Here is a 21,702-nt window from a genome sequence, read left to right as displayed (position 1 = left end):
CAGTGAGGAATGACACTGCATTGTAGAAATGAAAAATCAAAGTGTCTCGGCGATTTTTCTAACAAGAGTCCAGTAACGAGTTGGGGGGGGGGTTGTACTCATGAAGCTCACAGTATATTTTATCAGATAGTCTAGTATTGAAAGTTATGATGTCATGTAATTCTCAGTTTGAACTGACTTGGCACTGGGAAGTGTCTTCAATTCAACTGACAAGATGAAAAAAAAAACAAACCTTATGTAGGTACCAGATCAGAAAACGGAATTGAAGGAAGAAAAAGCAAGCTAATATATTCTTTAAATATTGAAGGAATTTATTTTGAATATTCACTTGATTCATTTAAGGAATGACTAAATGAATAAATTGAGTGAGTATTTTGGTTTATGCATGTCAATTCATTGAATAAAGCTAATGAATTTCATGCTTTGGTTCAGAAAAATCATATTAGTTACCTGAGATTTGTCATATTTGAGCCTCTTCCATATAAACTTTCCATTATTTGGTGGTACTGAACTGGGATCGGCGTTTGGCGAGTAGTAATTGGGATTGGAGAAACTTCTGCTGGCTCCGTAAACATATTTCTTCTTTCCTTTTTTGATCAGCAAAAATACTACCAATATTATACAGACAAGTATTATGAAAAACATTGGTACCATCGTCATTATATAGAAAGTGTTGGAGTTATTTGCCGTCTTCGTTTCTGACTCCTCGTCGAATGGGTTAGGAAGATCAATTTCCTCATAATAATCGCCTTCTTCCTCGTTGTCGCATTTGAAGTTACCTTCCGAGGGACATTTCGAAGAAACTACATAATTTGGTTCTGAAAACGAGATTGAATTTTGAAATACGACATCAATCAAACTCTGAAAAATCAGTTTTTGTTTAGGATTAAAAAATCATGATTTTCTTACAAAAAATTCAATGTTGCTGACTTTGCTGTTTTTCATTTATTATCAATTGTATATTTTTCGATACATGAAAATTACTACATGAAACTACATAATTTGTTTATGAAATCGAGATTGAATTTTGAAGTACATCAATCAAACTCTGAAAAATCAGTTTTTGTTTAAGATTAAAGAATCATGATGTTCTTACAAAAAATTCAATGTTGCTGACTTTGCTGTTTTTCATTTATTATTGATTGTATATTTTTCGATACATGAAAATGACTTTGGATGATTTCAAAAATTGTTTCTAGGTTCCCATTCCATTCGGAATGGTAGACACTTTATGAAAACCATCAAGTGACGTTGAAAGAAAACGAGAGAGACTAGAATATAATGATTGAGAAACAAAAAAATTCATACAAGAAATGGAGAATTAGAAAGCCAAAACCTTTTCCAAAAATTAATCTCTCCTGAAAATATACCCCAATAGATTAAAAAAAATCAGTTATTATTTCATAAATGAATAAGTATACAAAAGTCCACTGTGAAAATAATTTTGAGCAATTTTTCATTCATTCATGCTTTTTTAAAATTATTTTAGGCTTTCGTCAATGCCAAGGAAATTTACATGAAAACCATGATAATTTCCTAACTTGACGGTTACTTGAATTTTGTAAATCATTTGGGAGAGTAATGGCCATTACTCGCTCGAATACTATACTTTTTTATGACCTAGGGATGAATAATATTTCAAAAAAAAGATTCATTTGTGAACAAAATAATCATCAGTTTTTGGGTATTTTCAGATTTTATAACTGCATCTATTTGAATATTACTGGAGTTTTATCTCAACACCAAACCAATATTTTAACACCTCGACACGTGATTCGATCATCTTCAAGAAGAAGATTAAACTGAAAATACGTACCAACAATGTACGATGCAACATATTATGGACAGACAGGAAGATCTATCAAAATAAGATATAAGGAACACATAGCACACCTAAAATATGGAAGACCAGAAAAATCAGCAGTCGCCCATCATATTTTGCAACAAAACTATTCCATAGAATTTAGTTCATTAAGATTAGTTAGACAAGTTAACAATAACAGGCATCTAGATGCCTATGAGAGTGTAGAAATAAGTGAACATAATGATATTATGAATAACGATGGTGGACCAATAGCTTAATAAAATAATTATCAGATTTACCTGACAGGAAAGTTACAGGAAATGCTATATATTTGAAATAAATATTAATAATAATGGAATATAGAAATGTATAAAAGTAAATGCTGAAACAAAGTATATATAAAATATTCGTATACGTAGAATTTCAAAAGAGGAATGAAAAATTGAGTATATAACAGAAAAAGTTACAAATCATGCAATATAGCAGTACTGATACATATGTTATTTATAGTATCATTAAAAGTGATTGTGGATACATAATACCAAGGCGTTCAGAGAGTCGAAATGAATATCGCAATGTTAACAGATTTTATTGAAGCTACTACACATACAATTCAATGGTGATCGTAGCATAACATTTGTGCTACAATCTGAACGGCCTTCGTTTCTTGGTACTGAGAAATTGATCTCAGGTAAAAGGACCATACTGTCAATATTGTTGTTTAATAATTTATGCAGGAATTTTGTACAAAGGATAACTCTACTATTTCCAAAGTTGTCATATCAAATCGATGTCTCTCGTGGGGTATTGTCCATCAACTTTTAGACATAAGTGTTTTAGGAACTTCCCAATGTGGCAATACTTTTGAAGTTTTTACCATTTCTGCAAACGAATACAAGCATCCTATTTGCATTAGCAGTAATATTCCTTATATGTGTTGTAAATGTTAATTTAAATGTTATATGTAATTTAAATGCTCCACCAAGATCTTTCATCTCATGTACGTAATATTGTTCGTATTTTTAGTTTAGTCTTCCTCTTGAATATGATCACTTGGTGATCGAGATTTTAAAATAACGGTTTGGTGTTAGGACAAAACTCCACAAGAACATCTATTTGGCTATATACGATTCATTGAAAATAGTTGACTGAATTTTATAGTATATTTATAGTATATTGGAATTGATTCTTTAAAGTGCCATAACTTTTTCATCTATAAACCGGTGTAATGAATCAAACACTAAATGTTAAGTGAAGCTTACCGAAAACATATATTAGTGGATATCGCACCTAAATCGGTAGAGCCCTTTTTGACTAACATAGTTAAACAGACAAATATTCTAAAAATCATTGTTTTGGGTTCTTATGCGATAATTAATAATATTTTTCCGAACATTTCCTCGATGTTCAAACGGCGATCAATTGAACTTTCATCATATGTACAGTGTGACCCATTTAAAATGGAACCACCCCTGTAGAATGTGCATTTTTCAATCAATCTCAATTTTTTTTTATTGAAATATTAAGCATGAAAAACTGTATCTTGACACTAACTTTCACAATTTTAGTTTCATTTCCAAGGCACTCTATGGTTTTTTTTGTTTGTCAAAAACGGCAAAAGTTTATTAGGCAATTTTTGTTTTCAAATTTGACTACACCACTGGATTCGTAGTCGTTATAAATCAAAACTGTCAAATTTTCATTAAAAAATATTTGTTAACAACGAAGTTACAACAACTTCAATTTTGAAAACAAAGTATTTGTTTGTAATTTTTATTCAGATTATAGACATATTTGAGATCTGACAATACTGTCATCACCAAGTAGAACACCAGTGAATTTGTACAGTGAAAATCCGAAGTCAACAGCTCAATGCGTTCTACAGTTATAACTCCTGAAAATATGGTAATGTGAGAGATTTGTGGTGCAAGCGTTTTGTAATAAAAATCTGACTACGCCACTGGATTTGTGGATAATATTCCCTTAAAATCATTCATTTGAGTGTAGGTTACGAGAAGTGAAAATTAAAATAAAAATTGAATAATTGAATAACAGAAAATTAAAAGTTCATTTTCAGGTTACGCAGTAGTAGACCAAGTTCAGAATCTCATGTCATGGGATCTCCCAATTGCGCTTTTACCAAATCTTGATAGAATCTTGAAGTATTAATGGTCATACTTGTAAGCTTTTTGGAAGTTTCCCAATAATAAATAATAGTACTTTTGTAACAGCGCACCTGGAAAATCACATTTTATGAGATTCTGAACTTACTCTACCTTCTTCTATAGCTGATGAAAACAAAATGTATACAAACAAGGTTCAAAGTATTTATTCAACAATTAATTGCCATTAAGAAAAAACTGATACTAAAATAAACATTGATTTAAAACTAAACATTCAAATTTTTGTGGCTTCTACCAAACCTCCATTAAGTTCAATACATTTATCGTATCTCTTCCGAATATTGTTTACACTATTTCTTATTTGTTGAACTGTAATTTCGGCACAAGCTTGTCGTATCCTTTGCATGAGTTCAGCTCGATTCGTTGGTCTTGTTCTGTATACTTTTTGTGTCAGAATACCCCACAGAAAAAAGTCTAATATTGTTAGATCAGGCGATCTAGGTGGCCATTCAATTAAGTCACTACCTCGTCCTATCCAATGATTTGGAAACTGGTTATTTAGCCACTCTTTAACAATCCTTGAATTGTGCACGGAACAGCCGTCGAACTGAAAATATAAATTTACTTGTTCCGCAAGAGGCATTTCATCTATTTCGTCCGATAATTGGTTATTTAGAAATTCCAAAAAATTTTGCCCGTTTATGTTTCCATCAAAAAAATATGGACCTATTATTCTATTTTGTACTATACCACACCAAACGTTAACTTTTTCGGAATATTGACTTTTACAATTTATGATCCAGTGCGGATTTTCCGTAGCCCAATACCAAGCATTTTGCGATGAAACTACCCCATTGGTGCTGAAAGAAGCTTCATCACTAAACATTATGCAGTTTAAAAAATTTCTTGTATTCAGGTACTCGCCTTGTGCCCACAAACAAAATTCCATACGTTTCACTTCATCACCTGCCTTTAAAGAGTGAAGAAATTTAGGTTTAAATGCTCTCATTTTGTTTTGTTTAAGACATCGTCGAATAGTCTCTCTCGGTAAGTTTAAATCCAAACTGGCGACTCGTAAACTTCTGTTTGGGTGGTTTCTAAAATAATCTAAAATAGCACCTTCGTTTAAATTTCTTCTTCGGTGATTATTTTTTAAAATATGTTTGCTGACTGCACCGGTTTCTTTAAATGTTTTGTTAATTTTACTGACGGTGCTTCTGTCAATGGGAAGTCGATTTGGATGTCTGTGATTAAATATCCTAGCTGCTTCTCTTTCACTATGATAATTGTCCCCAGAAATTCTCACAATTTCAATTCTTTCTTCTAATGATAAGTACAAAGCCATTATTAAATGCACGTAACTAACAACTATTATTTTATTTATGATTAACTGTCAAAATCACAGCCTACTGTTGATTTATTATAAAACCTTTACATAATGAGTTCAGCTTCCTCAAATTATTGATATCTCCTCTAAAAGATTGTTTTAGCTGAGTTATGAAGAATTTACAGGGAACAATTTTTGTCCTGCTCTCTGTTTTATTATTGAATAAATGATTTCCATGCTTTAAATCAATTTGATTTTAGCGGCTATGCGGAAGAATGTACTAAGTACTGCATAACTTGAAAATGAATTTTTAATTTTCTGTTATTCTAGAATACACTTTTCGTAACCTACACTCAAATGAATGATTTTAAGGGAATATTATCCACAAATCCAGTGGCGTAGTCAGATTTTTATTACAAAACGCTTGCACCACAAATCTCTCACATTACCATATTTTCAGGAGTTATAACTGTAGAACGCATTGAGCTGTTGACTTCGGATTTTCACTGTACAAATTCACTGGTGTTCTACTTGGTGATGACGGTGTTGTCAGATCTCAAATATGTCTATAATCTGAATAAAAATTACAAACAAATACTTTGTTTTCAAAATTGAAGTTGTTGTAACTTCGTTGTTAACAAATATTTTTTAATGAAAATTTGACAGTTTTGATTTATAACGACTACGAATCCAGTGGTGTAGTCAAATTTGAAAACAAAAATTGCCTAATAAACTTTTGCCGTTTTTGACAAACAAAAAAAACCATAGAGTGCCTTGGAAATGAAACTAAAATTGTGAAAGTTAGTGTCAAGATACAGTTTTTCATGCTTAATATTTCAATAAAAAAAAATTGAGATTGATTGAAAAATGCACATTCTACAGGGGTGGTTCCATTTTAAATGGGTCACACTGTATATGTTAATATTCCTTTTATTGATTGAAAAAATTAATTTGTATCATTGAAATAATATTCAACACGTATTCACTATCTGTAATATTTATATAATTGAATATTATATATCTACCTGTTTTACATGTAGGATCGTATTTCTCTGGACACCCACATGTATAGTTCCTCAATCTAAATAGACATAAATGTGTACAACCTCCATTGTCAACTGCGCAGGGGTTCCATCCCAATTGCCTTTTTTCCGTAACCATCGTTATACCCATAGCACCGTCCAGTTGTGGTCTTACTGTAATCGCATCTTTACCTGTCGTTTTTTCTGCTCGAATGACGGTTTTTTGTCTCCAGTCAGTCCAATATATGTACTCCTCAAACTGAAAAAATATAAAACAAATTAACTAATGAGATTGACTTTGATTTTCACTATAAAAGGTTCACAAAACTGCGACACGTGTTTCGCTATATAACAGCTTCTACAAGCAGGATTTTGATCCTACACCAAAAATTTAAAATTTGGTGGCTTAAGTTTTCCCTTCATTAAGTATTGGCCAATTTCATCAAATAAGTCTAACATTTTCTCTTCATACTGATTGTTTTATTGCGTTTTGAAAATGCTTCGTTTGGAATGTCGTCTATTTTAAAATCTTCATCTCAAGTGATATCACCCAATATCAAAGATAAAGAAGAAATAGTGAACTGATTTGCATTGAATAACAATTAAAAATGAATTATTCAGAATACTGATCAAATTAGTCCAACAATAAACAATTTGTGTATACATTCCTTCGAAAATCATAAAATATTTAATAAAGTCATTGAAATTATTGTAATATACTAAAAACGGGAATGCTGGGGACGACAAAAAACTATATTCACTGCCATTAATTTCAAATTGAGCTTAGTTACCCCGATGGCCCAAGTAACCCTGTTTTATGATACCAAATTATCATTCAAAATATACGAATATATAGCATATGGTACGATATTGTGGGGCAGTTCCACCAATTCAATAAAAATATTCAAACTCCAAAAAAAGACGGTTCCAACTATAGCGTTTGCAGGTTACAAAGACCACTGTGGCCACTATTCCAAAAATACGATATAATGACATACTTTTTTATAATCACTTGCTTAGGAAAGTTAAATCTTTGTCCCCCAATTTTTTCAATAAAAAGATGAAACAGTTCCTTATCAGCTCAAGTTTCAACACTATTGCATAATATTTAGACACGCCCTCCCCCCATTCGTATGAGAATGTTCAGATATTTAGTTTTTTTTAATATCTTTGATCGTATTTAAGTTATTAATGTCTTATTGAGTTTGATTGTTCATACTGTATATTCAGTGTTTCTGACTGACTTCATAATTTTTTTCCTTCTGGAAATACAAATGCAATTTATTTTTAAATAAAATTTTTGTAATACGACTTGCTACAAATATAAATTACATGAACATAGTCAAATAAAGTATATCTATGACTATCAACATTAACTTTGAAATTAGCTTCTCACCTGTGTCAGTGAAAACGGATGCGTGGCTTGAATATTCAGCATGACTCGATTATATCCGTGCAAGTCTGTCGTTTCTATTTTTTCTGCATTTTGTTTTGCGTCGATCCAGTACAGCCTCCTACCAACGTAGTCTATGCATAAACCTATCGGAAAAGTCATTTCATCGCTGACCAAATTCTTCCTATTCGAACCGTCCAGGTGTGACCTTTCTATTTTTGGGGCTCCCCAGTCTGTCCAAAATAAAAAGCCTTTCTTTGGGAAAACCGCTATAGATCGTGGATCATGGAGAAAATCTTTAATGATGGTTTTGCGGTGGGATCCATCCAGTCTTGCTACTTCAATGATTTTGTTACCTGTATTAGTCCAGTAGATGTTGTTGGCGATCCAATCAACAGCTAAGCCATCCGGAGCGGATATGTTTATGCTGGCGATAGTTTTGATTTCCGATAAGTTATACATGGAAACGCTTTGGATGACGTTTCGCCCGATATCAGTGTAAAAAATCAACTTTTTTTCCCAGTGGAAATCGACGTCTATAACATTGTGAATTTCTTCTATGGGCAGAGTAGTATCCCAAGCGTCATCGGTATCTAGGCTGATCTGACTCAGAGCGAATCTCGTGGCAAGCAAAAGGAATGTTTTTGGAATCAACTCGCATTGTTTGGTACTTAGTTTGGATTTACTAATGCCTGTGGGACAAGCGCAGCTGTATGAGTGGGGATTTCTCAGACATAAATGCGAGCATCCACCATTATTTTTTCCGCAAGCGTTTTCCGCTATATTATCGCTTTGTACCGATCTAACATCCATGAGTCCTTCGAGTTTGTCTCGGATTGTGGTCGGATCTGCTCCGGTGTTTTTGTCTGCTCTGTGTAGCGCCTTAGTTTGCCAGTCAGTCCAGTAGATGTGGTTGCCTACGACCACTAAGCCATATGGGTGCTGTACGTCTCTTATTACAAGTTTACGGTCTTTTCCATTGAGTTCGCTAGACTCGATTGTGTTTAGTTTGGCGTCGTTCCAGAACAAACGGTTAGATGGGCGATCGATAGCTAGGCCGTTGGGCCAGTTTAGGTTTTTAGATATGAGGGTTTTCCTGAAACAAAAATTTGTCATAATTGCTTTGTAAGGAATAGTCAATAGGAAACACATACCAAATATACTGATACCAAGACTTAAACTCAAACTAGACATATGAAGACATTAATTCTTCGATACTATGAATTCATTTTTCTACAAGAAAATTTCTGATGATGGGTTTGAGAATAAATAAAGTTTTAGACTTTTCAGTGGCGCATGACAAGTTGAATATGTGGGAAGTCGAGAGACTGTTTTTCTTTTTTCTTCTGTGATATGTTTTGTAGTTTTGTTGGTGCAGCACAATTTGAAAATATGTAAAAGCATTTACACAATAATCTTGGGAATTCAAGTTACATTTATGCGTATTAGTTTTTTATATTGATAATATCGATAATTATGATAACAATAATAGTTATTCCAAAACGAACACTGTTTTCAGTGACCAGAACCGCAACACTCTTCTCAACGCACGTTTCACCAACCAGTTTCGCGTTTTCAGGAGATGAATAGTCTACGTCATTCCCTCAAGACGTCGAATTTTCCTCCCGAATTTTCCTCCCGATCTTTACAAAATATAAGGTGTAATTTGCTGATACTGGTTACACCACAGTTACATTACTGATGTTGAAATCTAATTGATACCGATTTTTTATATTCAGGAATAGGTTGTTCGCAGTGAACCGTTTGTGTAGATTTTTGAATATCTGGCCACGAATTAAATCCGCTTGATTAGACACTATAACTGTTATGCCGTCTGCATATCCAATACAATATAGGTCTTAGTACTGATCCGTGAGGAACCCCAAGGACTGAAATTTGTCCATTGTCTGAATAAACACCTAGTTCGCCTCGACACATTTCACAATCTCACTATAGCAGAATATTTAGCTGTGATAATGGATATTTGCTGAGAAAACCATGCTGGAGCACTGAAAATATAGCAAAAAGTAAGTCTTTCACGATAAACATACTCGAATAATTCAGAAATATTCCAAATTATTTTCCATCGTGAAAACGATAAAAAGAATAAGGGGTCACAAATGGAATTAGTCTCATGATTGTGTCGAAAGGAGATACATATGACAAGGTAATATATATTTCGACTATAAATTCAAAATATTCACCTCTCACAAGTTCTCACACAGTGTAATTCTGCAAAAGCCTATCAAAAACAAGTATATTCCTGACTATACCACGACGGATATTGGCTTACAGATTATATGCAGGTGTTTGCCAGATGTTGCTCTATAGAAACATTAACGTTTCATATATTCATCTGAAGTATTCATTTTCTATTTTTTTTAAATGTAATTCAATGGGGAGTAGCTGTTTTCCGTCAGGCGTTTGCTGCATTCTGCTGAGTAGGAAAGCTAGGTGTAGGTGAATATTTCGAATTTTAATTTAACACAATTATTTTCTTGGCATGACAAATGATAAGAAAAAAAGGCATACTTTATTCAAAATAAACCTTGTTTTAATTTTTCAGCGTGTTTCGCCTAATTTCTACTGTCATTGTGAAAAGTGTACCTAATTTCAATTATTTGCGCCCTTTTGACAAATTCTTGAATTCCACATCTTGAATAACAAATTGGAAACCTTGCTGAATGTAACTCATTCATGAAAGTTCACTTTCCCAATTTACTAATTGTTGAAAGATTCCTCATTTCTTCCGTTTTCAATGTTTCTTTCTCCCTCTCATTGTGTATACTTTTTGATTAACTGTGGTTATATACGAGGGCTCTACAATCTCCAAAATAACACTCCATCATATACATGTTCAAATGCCAGTTTACAACACTTCTTACATCAAATTCGAACCTTTTTAAATTTTTTCAAGGCTATTATAATAGCAGACTGGACTCTTATTATTCATTTCACTGTAACGTTAAATTCATAAATACAAAAAAAATACTTCTCAATGCAGAATCACTGCACTGAACAATTTTTTAAAATTTATTTCTGCAACTGATCTTTTGTGACTGATTTTTGGAACTGATTATATTTGAAACCATGTCGAACTTCAACATGATTGTAAAAACAGATGTTCGGTTTGTTCAAATCAATTTCAGGAATTGGAACACGCGTTTATTATATTTGATGAATTATTCTTCGGTTTATATTTTCTCTGAACTCCCCACGACTGTTAAACTTGTCAAATTCATCATAATACATATTTTCGTTGTGTTGACCTCGATTTCAAAAGATGGATTCTTAGTTGTCCCGATTCATAAAACTTTCATCTGAAATTATTTTCCGTTTTTTTTAACAAAAAAATATTTTCTTGACGTTTTTGAAAACACAACAGAAAACACGATGGCAAAATTGCCATATTTCATTCCTTAATTACATCCACGCCTTGTTCACAATTATATATATGTAGCATCAACGAATTCCTCAGCGTTACCGGAATTCAAAGCTATCAAGGCTCTATTCCACACTGATGTACTCTATTAACAGGGTTTTACCTTTCAACATGTATTTTTTGCATGATCACATCGAAGGCATTTAAAAAAGCCGAAATAAGCCTCAAAGGCAAACTATTGTGAATTTTTGAGGGAAAAGACGATGTCTTTGAGCAACTTTTTTAGTCCTTGATCTTTTGTTGGCGTTCGATATCATGAATGAAGGTACCGATTGAATTGATAAGGTGTTTTGTAAGAAAAGAAACACCGTTATCTTATAAAAAAACCATGGAAAAATGTAGAAACAAGGTTTACACCCAACCAGCATTGCTGAAATGGGACCTACTGAAATAATAATAACGAGTTTTGTGGATACATGTACGGAGGAAGTAAATACTCGTGAAGTAACCATTGTATTTGGTATCAGATTAAATGATGATGATTTATATGTTTTATACCAGCAGACTTTGGTCTCATCATTTTTATGATGAGGAAAAGTTAGTTATGCAATAAAAGGCACTTAAACCAAGATGCATGAAATATTCCTGATGTGATCATTTGGACTCCTACCTTCGTAAATATTTTGTCAAAAACTCTCGACGGCACTTCCGATGAAGAAATAATAAGAAGATCCAATAAATGTCAGCACTTCATTCACAGAGGTGCTGTGTACAACCCAGCTGGCACCGCAATTTTCAATGTTGTACAATTGGAAATAAATTGGTATTGGGTGAGATATTTTTCTACATTGTGGTTCCTAAATTGGAAATCTGAAGGAAATACGCGCGACAGATTTCGATTCTTGCATCATATATCAATATAGGTACGTACAAAGTTGGGTAAATATCACATCGGGAGTTCACACTGGTGTTTTGTTAACAACAAAAGCGAATCAATGAAAACATCAGGGTTTCTATGCGTCTTTATCTGAATAATAAAAAGAGAATTACAAAATGGCGTGAGAACATAAAAAGAGACAAACTTTATACTAAGCCAACATTGCAGTTTCCTACTTCTGTCTCTTGGTCGGTTGGCAGAGTTATCACTCGATATATATTTCATTGAGATATTAAAATAATATATAGATAACTGAGTAATAAAAGTCAGCGATTTTGCAACATTTTTAATATGCACATGTACTATACATCAAATTTTTAGAAGCTGACATAGACTCCCAGAACTAAAACTCAAGTTTCATGCCTAGACTTGATAAACAAGTCAATGTAAGTTTGACGTAAACTGTTAGAAGATATTCCAAAACGTTTAATACGAGCAGAATAATCGACTTATGAAAAAGTAAAGGTTTTATAACGGAAGTTATGAAAACTGCAACCCTGTCGGTTGCTGCCTTTTGGAATTTTGAAATGTCATATGCCCTTGACTTGATCCGTCAAGTCTTTTCCATTTTATCTTCAATTTTTGGGCAATGTCTGCAAAATTTCTCGGCCAGTGTTACATGCCGCTGAACTTCTTTTTCTAAGCTACAAGGAAGTTCCTTCAACATAAAACGAATTGAGCGACTGTTAGTTTAGTTTAGATCAGTAAGCAAACCATTTATAAAATAAACGGTGTAACGACAATGAATAATTTATTGACAGTAAATAATTTATTGGGTTCTTTGAATGAATCTCTGGGTTTCACCTTACAGAAGCATGTGCACCTGTACGTCCAATATAAATATAAGACGTCAATTGAATAACATGCTTCCCAAATTGCTAATAAAATGAAATTATTACTTTTTCATAATGGATGAAAAAATTTCCAATATTATATGTTGAATATTGATCATTTTAGTGTGATATCATTCAAATATAAATACCTACTGTCCACTACTGCTTAATTACAGTAGGCGATATTTTTGCTAATTGCCTCCTAGTTTTCGAAATTGGTTGTCTCAATTTCATTGATCATTCGATTATTCTATGTACTGAAATATTGAATTGTCATTTTTTTTTGGTATTTTATTTTATCTTTGAATTGAAACATTTCAGAAAAAGTGAATATTGATGTTTCAGGTTATTTCGAAATATCATCGCTTATCTAGTAGAAAATAATAATTATTTTGATGTCTAGTTGATTACCTATTAGTTCCATCCATGTAAGCCACTTCAATTTTGCCTTGTTTTCCCCAATCTGACCAGAACATTAACCCATGATGGTAATGTAATGTGATTGCTCTGGGATTATCCAAATCTCTGTGAAAAAGTACTTTCCGGTTCTTTCCATTCAGTTCTGCAACTTCGACGCTATTTCTTTCACCGTCGGTCCAGTACATCTATGGAAACATTTTTATCAGTGTTCTGTAAAAATGACTATCTTAGGTTTTTACCTTTCTTCCAGTTGAATCGATCGCTATTCCATCAGGAGCTTCCATCTCATTCATTATTATTACCTCCATATTTGTACCATCCGGAGCAGCTTTCTGAATTATGTCTCTTGCGGTGTCTGTCCAATATATCTCCCCAGTTTTTCTGTCCACGTCGACAGAAGTAGCTTTTTTCAATGGTGGTAGGGGCATTACAACATCAACCATGTATGGCACGTCCAGAGATATCTGTCTGATGTCCATGCGATGGGCCATTATCAGAAAGTTAACAGGACCGTTTGCACAAGATTTACCATCATCCTGAAATTCAGATATATTTCAAATGATATTTTGACAATAAATGAAATTTGCAATTTTTGTGAAGAATGAAAATGAATGTAATGTTGAACCGTACATACTGCTATTGAACCAACGCGAAAACTGGATTAGATTTACTTCATTATAGCTAGATGAGCCCATAATCGTTTCATGCATAATTCAGTTCGGAAGAGATGTTTACAGATAAAAAATTCTGTAAATATGAGAGATGATTGGTGTTTTTTTTATCAAATTCTTTCATGGGTTGAAAGAATTACGGAGAAAGTGACATGAGAAACCCAATGGTTTGGAGTTCTGATGATTTTTGGAAATAATTTCAATTACACGCTGTAGAATGTAGGTATTACAGAAAGAACATTTTCAAATATGTAACCATATATACACACACCGTTTTTTCACATGTTACATATTTTGATTCTGCTAATTACTAAATGGAGACTCTAGTTTCACATTCCTAAGTTTTTTCGACGATTGTAAGGGGAATCATTGCGTAGATTTGGCCAAACTGCTTGAGATTGCCTTTCAATGATTTTAAAGTGAATGATAGTTTGAAACCTTCTAAAGTCTGAGCGCGTGTGCCATCCCCCATTTTTTAATGCAAATGGGAATCCAATGATAACCGAAAATATGTTTCGATTCCCAGTAAATTGTAGCTCTTCCTTCAAAAAGCGTCCTCTCCTTTACAATATATGATGGTTTGCAATGCCACCATAAGGCTTTTTTTTAAATGCAAAAATGTAATGGCTAGAGGTACGAAGTTTAAGGTCATCCATTCGAAACACGAGGCTGACCTTACAAATATGCCTCCCCTTTCCGGGAGTAACTATACCTCCGAGTTATTCTTAGCGTAACAGGTCATCGAAATTGTGAAACGCAGAAAAGAAAGGGACTGAGGAAGTTGCACTGAAATACGACCCTTTTAAAGTTGATTCATAGTATTTGAACTCCAGCTACAATAGATCGATGTCTATGTGATGTCTAGACGTTTCACGATTCGTTTTAATTAGGCAGTGGGAATGATGAGTATTTACGAGGTAGAAATGAAACCTCTGGCGTGGAAGGAATCCAATACGAACACACTTCCACACAACTTTGGAATTCCCTTTCCGAAGTGCATTTCACATCACTACCTATAGGTGTGAACTATATAGATGTCAATGTTTTGGTTGGTTTCCGGGTTTTGCCGTAGTTTTCTTTGGGTACAATCTCCAAATTTTCAACTGCAATAATCATCTTCAATGGCGTGGTCGAAGTACTATTTTTGACGTATGAACTGAAACTTAAGTTCTCATTTCTGCCATGGCATTTATAGTGCTGATTTTTCACGCACACTGTGTGCCAGATTTCTCGTAGATATGTTTTCTCTATCTTCTGTTGAAGTGCACTTGGTGTTTGTGTATTTCTATGGCTTCTCAATACATTTCTGTTGAATAATGATTCGATATTGCTAGCCTCCCGGTATTTTGGACAAGGATCTTGTGTTTCCCGTTGGACAGTGCATGTTCAGCGAATGCAGACTTCTCGGTCTGTACCAATCGGCAACTCCGCTTTTGCTCGACTAGGCGGGTAGTAGTGCATCTTTTCGTTTGACCGATATAAACTTTATCACCGTTACATAGATTCCTGTAAACTTCCGCTGATTTGAGTGGATCTCTGCTGTCTCTTGATGATCTCAGATACTCCGATATCTTCTTTATTGGTTTGAAGACGGTGTTTTGTTTCACCTTCTTCAGAATTTTCTCGGTTTGGTTGGTGACACCTTCTATGTATGACAAATAGATGCCTCGGGGTTGTTCTTCCCAGGTATTTCATTTCTTCTTGGACGCTCAGCGCCTGGTATGTCTTTTCTTACCGCGCTACGAGAGAAAAAACATAATATGCCCTACGCGCCCAAGGGAGAAGAAGATAAACACCGGTGAAGATCAATTCCATACATAGAAAGTGTCACCAACCGAATCGGAAAAATTCCAAGCCGCAAAATCAACACCGTCTTCGAATGAATGAAAAAAATATCGAAGATCAGCAAAAGACAGCAGTGGTCCACTCAAATCAGCGGGAGTTGGCGAATTGCCGATTGGGATAGACCGAGAAGTCTGCAGTCGCTGAACATGCACTATCTGACGGGAAACACAAGATCTTTTTAGAAAATACCGAGAGGCTAGCAACGTCGAATCATTATTCAACAAGAATGATTTTGAAGCCATAGAAATACATAAACACCAAAAGAACTTTAACAGAAAGGAAAACAGAACATGTCTACCAAAGATTTAGCACACGACATTGAAAGTTGCCAAAACGAAGCCTTGTCACCCAAATCGCGCGGAAAGTACGCGCGAATCCGTCATTACATAGAGTGCGCGAAAAATCAGCACTATAAATGACAGGACTGAAATGAGAGCTTCAGTTTCGGTTGATACGTCAGGAAGAGTACTTCGACTACGCTACTGAAGATGACTGCCGCAGTTGCAGTTGAAACGTTTGGAGATTTAACCAAAGAAGGCCACGACAAAATCCGCAAACCAACCAGAACATTTGCAACAGGCTATAAATAGATTTCAGTTGACCTGAGAATAACAAATGTAACCAAGGCTTAGCTGGAGTATAATTGATATGTTTTTTTTTGTTGGAGGCAGTTCAGTTGCAATTTGAAACAACATACTTTGTATATATTGTATTAAGTATATTCAGTAATGTAGTCAGTTCATATCAAAGTGGAATTAGTATTTTTACCTGTATACGTAAATGAGCCCTAAAAGTAAGGATCGATTCTAATACATACTTCATTATAGTGATCAACTATTCATCATACATGATCATAGAAATACGATGTCCTAGAAAATTTGACACATTATACAATACAACATTGTATTCGTTTGTATGTCCTTGTAGAACGAAACTGCAGTAACGTTAGTTACAAATACGAGTGGTATACAAAAAAAGCAAGTTTTAATTCTCATTTTGCATGATGATATCATACCACTTGGTAACGGCTACATTCATCAATTCATATTACAAATACTATCTCAAGAAATAGTAGAGCTTATTATAACAAAACACGATTCTCATTGGCTAATAATGATCGATAGTACATAGAGAGTTTATGAGAGTTATGTTTAATATGTATTTCATGGGATGTATATGTTCGTGAAATATTTTCAGTAAATATATATTTTATTAAAATTTCATAATGTTCGGACCTACTCACCTCCAATTTTATTCCTGTCGGGCAGGCACATGCGTGACCTTTCGGTTTCAATAAACAGAGATGGGTACACCCCCCATTGTTATTGCTACAGGGGTGTCTGATCTGTTTCCTGTTTCGGTGGAAAACCTTGACATCCATAAGATTGATCATGTTGCTGGACAAAACGGTACGATTCAGCCCGGTCAGTTTGTTAGCCCTCTCGATATTTTTCGTTTCCCAGTCGGTCCAGTAGATGTGGTTCCCGAAAACATCCAGACCAAATGGGTGTGGAATGCTGCTACCGGCTGAGGAGAACGAATGTTGTAATAGCTCTTCGTCACAGCCATTAATACATACCTAATAGAACTTTTCTGTTGGAACCGTCCAAGTTGGCGTACTCTATGCTTCGTGATCCCGCATCTGTCCAGTATATTGTTTCCGTTGAGTGATCGACCGCTAATCCATTAGGCCATGTCAGATTACTGCTAGCAATTTCAAACCGGTTCGTACCATCCATATTGGCGCGTTCTATTTTCGGTTTTTCTCCCCATTCAGACCAATACATGAATCCAGCTGACAAACAAAACAAACATTTTTGTAACTGGCATTAAGTTTGGAAAATTTCACTAGGACGAATTGAGGAAATTTGAATAGTTCTCTGAGAACATAACGTTTAGATAAAAAATCGGAATTAACTAGACTGATATAGTGAGACAAAACGAATTAAAAAGTGTCAAATAAATAAAAAGAACGTTTGAACTTTGAAAGAAAGAAAGTAAAGTAGAAATGTTTATGAATAAGGATTAACTAAAGATACAAATTGAAAAAAATAATGAAATATTGAACAACGAAACAGAAGTAATTGATATGAGCATTAAACATTAAGTTTGTTATTAGATATTGAAAAATTACATATTTTTTCAAATTATAAATAATTGATTAAGTAAGTAAAATAATAAATATGGGCAAACAGTCAAATTTGAAATTATCCATATTTAATATGAAAATATTCTGGTGATTCTGGCTCTAAGAAAATTATATGATCCTGTATTTTTAATTTATTTCATTAAATACTGTTTCAACTGCTTTTTAAATTTGGGAGCAATTTTAGTTTTTCTTATTTCTTCAGGAATTGTATTATATATTATAATTCCATTATGATAAATTGATTTCTGTCCAAAATTACATTTGAAATTACTAACTGATAATAATTGTTCGTTTGTGTTATGATTATAAATATTTTTGATTTATCTGTTATTGAATGATTGAATACAAATGTTTCGTTTGTTGTTGAGTACTATAATTCATATATGCATTTGATGGTTTCATTTGGTAAAGATTTCGAAGGTTTCATTGTGGATTTATTAGCTGATCACTACTGATCCTCAAGGATACAATAGAAATATAGTTGAATAGAATACCAATGGTATTCTATTCAATCAATGATCTGTTTTATCCACGAAAAATTTTTATCGATATACAATCTTACAAATTTAATAAAATTGGTATAACTTATTGAACTGTTATTAATAAATATAGGCAGAAACAGTTCTTTCGGAAATATTCATACACGAAGATTTTCGGAAATTTAGAGTTGATTTATTCTCTTGGAGCCATCCTGAAATTGTTCCCATGTCTGTTTTTATATCATCATGAATTTTGTCGAAGTAATCCGAAGACTATATAATTGTTGTATTATCAGCAAATAATTCACCTGATGCCTCCAGAAGTAAAACTGTTGTTGAGTTGATGTATATTGAAAATAATAATAGATCGATATATAATGATATGCACTATCAAATTCTTCACACACATCTGAAGACAAGAGGCAACATTTTTTATTATTGTCAATTTCAGTTCGAATTTTTGAAATGTCATGCATTGCTGCTACCTCTGTACCTCTAGACCTTCGAAAATTATTCTGATCACCATAAAAAAGATTATTGTTTCCAGAATAATCAGTTAATCTTTTATACATCAAAGAACCTGCAATTTTGGAAAGAAACTGATAATAACGAGATTGGGTGCTAATTGTAATTTTGCCATTCTTAATGGATCTTTTCACATAGCATCATGAGTCGATAGGGTAGAAAGAAAAAAATGAGTGTGGTTAGAAAAAGCCTCCCAGTGAACAATTGAGAGGATTCTGAACTCTGAAGAAAGAATCCAAAACAAACAATGCTCCCTCTCACCAGAACTGCAACAACCAAGTTGATATCAGAAGATGATTAAATGAATGTGATAATAAAATGGACAGGAATTACTGAGTAGAGAAGTAACATTATGTAACGCATGTGTGATCACAAGTTGATTCACTTATTAAAATATTTTTCTCAATTTATAAAAAAAAAGAAAATTATTTTTTAATTTTTTGAAAAAAACAGTGATTTTTTTCACACCGGAAGTGTTTATTTTTACATGAGGAGTAAATATATGTTGAAAGTTGAACATCTAGTACAGTCTAGTACTGTCACCTTCGAATTCAACAAATACTCATTATCATTTCGATTACTTTAGGTACTCTGCACTGGATCTTGCATTCACGCAAGATACGCTGATCTAATATAGAGGGAGGGGTTCAAGGTAACGCTTTCAATGTATTCAAGGTCATATGAGTCGAATGTCAAGGTCAAACTCCATGTACCAGGTCATGTGAAGTACACACAGCTCAAGGTCGCGTGACGTCATTTAAGGTCCAAAGTGATGGGGGTGGGAACTGGCATTAGTACCCTCGAATCTCAATGTCAACCTCCATATTCTAGGTTATATATCGTGCACATAGCTCAAGGGCGCATGACGTCATTCAAAGTCAAAAATGGTCCCAAGAATGATCCTTGAGGTACTCCGATATTCACTGTTTGGGCATCTGACTTCAATGAATCAACTACTACTGACTGACATACCGATAAATAGTTACGAATAAGCGCACAAGCTTCCTGAGAGAAACCATAATATAGAAGTTTATCACATGAAACATTACGATCAATAGTATCGATCGCCTTACTATAGTCTAGTAGAATCGTAAACTAGTTGGCCCTTATCAACTGAAGTGAGAATGTCATTGGTGATATTTAGTGAAGCCGTAGTGGTGCTATGAAATTTTCGGAAACCTGATTGAACCGAAGTTATAACGTTATTTTTTTTTCCACCGAATGCAATATTTCACCTTTTAAGATAAGCTCAAACACCTCAGAGAGAATTGGGGGTATGTTTATTGGCCTGAGGTGACCAAATCCTGTGGGATTTTTACGCTTTGGTATGGAAATCACGTTAGCCCGTTTCCAAGCCGGTGGATAACTCCTGTTGTATTTTACTTTCACTTTCAAATCATTACAAATTTGTTCTGAAGATTGGGATATTTGAGAATAAATTAATTTGTAGTTTATGTTACTGTATATGCAGAAACCTACATATCCACCTCTTCCATTCGTATCTGCACGAATGAGAGTATAATCGTATGTTGAATATGTCTGAGCTTATATCATATCAGGTTTCTTATTGAGTAAATGTAACTGAATTGTGCGAATCCTATTGATATAATGACCTCAAATTCAGATATGCTATCTCAAACATAGTTTACACTTTACAACTTTCATACAATCCAATACAATGTGAAAAATGAAAGAATAAGAGAAATAAAAGGAATAAAAGTTATCATAAGTGGAAAAAAAATTATTATGTTGTAATGATATATATATATATATATATATATATATATATATATATATATATATATATATATATATATATATATATTTCTAAGCTTAGCCTCTAGTTTATCAGCTTTGGCAGTCTTCAAGTGGTTAACTAGAGATTTTCTCTCTTGCCTATCCTCAAATGATAGAATTTTCACAAATATCAGACCAGAATTTTTCAGGAGTGATATTTTAGAGAATATTTTAAAAAATTGTCATTTTGAGATCAGGTCCAAAAAATTGGATTATTTTTGACTTTACGGCCAATGAAACAGCTGTTTATTTCGTACTTAGTAAGTCAGACTTTCAAGTTTTCGATCACAACCTGTATAACAAAATTCACAACAGAAGAGGAAGTTGTATTTTATCCAAAAATTGAAATGGGATTTGTGGTGGACTTTGGTCTTCAAATTAATGTTTTCAGACAATAAATTATTCAGTGATGTTTCCAGTTTGACACGAAGTTGAAATTCTTTCTTCATTGATTTCACCTCAGCTTTGATTTCCTCTGCGTCTTCACTAACTTTCGTCAACAAAGCACAAATATCTTTGTTGGATATATTATTATTAGAACCCATAATAAGTATGCCCTGCCACTGATATTATTGAAGCGATAATAAAATTCACAGAATGGGAAAAAAAACTTTTGTCTGTATCCTTGTTTTGTCAGAGCTCATATAAAGTGCCCGACTGATATTGGCGAACCAGTAAAAACGTACAATTCAGAAACCACAATGTTGATTATGAGGTTTTTAAGCACTCCATAACTCACTAAGGGGAATTTTAACGATAAATTTTACCGTATGAATATGAGATATATAGGATCACGCTACAGTTCAGTCCACTGTTCACACACATACTCAGTGCACAATTGTGACTGGAAAAAAATAAGGCTCAGGTTTCTTATGAATTATAACGTGGAATCTTCAACATAACGTTTCCACGAAAAAAAAAGAGAGTCATAGAATTTCTCAGCATTTCAGTAAAACTTTTCTCAGCTCGATATGACACACATTGTATTTCTCCTC

At 33.6% G+C, this 21,702-nt stretch overlaps 1 protein-coding gene across 4 annotated transcripts in view; it reads right to left on the bottom strand.

Moving 5' to 3' along the window:
- Lrp4 (LDL receptor related protein 4) overlaps positions 1 to 21,702 on the bottom strand; it is a 98,769-nt gene that overhangs the window by 8,299 nt on the left and 68,768 nt on the right. For all 4 annotated transcript variants that reach the window (XM_074185317.1, XM_074185319.1, XM_074185316.1 and 1 more), the window contains exons 16-22: positions 17,337 to 17,552; positions 17,001 to 17,284; positions 13,481 to 13,777; positions 13,233 to 13,426; positions 7,673 to 8,765; positions 6,280 to 6,535; positions 451 to 818 (exon numbers count right to left, since the gene is read on the bottom strand). In XM_074185317.1, coding sequence (XP_074041418.1) covers positions 451 to 818; positions 6,280 to 6,535; positions 7,673 to 8,765; positions 13,233 to 13,426; positions 13,481 to 13,777; positions 17,001 to 17,284; positions 17,337 to 17,552 — 2,708 coding nt within the window. The remainder of the gene's footprint in view (positions 1 to 450; positions 819 to 6,279; positions 6,536 to 7,672; positions 8,766 to 13,232; positions 13,427 to 13,480; positions 13,778 to 17,000; positions 17,285 to 17,336; positions 17,553 to 21,702) is intronic.

The sequence above is a fragment of the Leptinotarsa decemlineata genome, unplaced genomic scaffold (genome assembly GCF_025532065.1).
Source record: "Leptinotarsa decemlineata unplaced genomic scaffold, Ldec_3_MD MMD2_tig00026369_RagTag_RagTag, whole genome shotgun sequence".
Classification (NCBI taxonomy): domain Eukaryota; kingdom Metazoa; phylum Arthropoda; class Insecta; order Coleoptera; family Chrysomelidae; genus Leptinotarsa; species Leptinotarsa decemlineata.
This window is presented reverse-complemented; position numbering and strand designations above follow the sequence as displayed.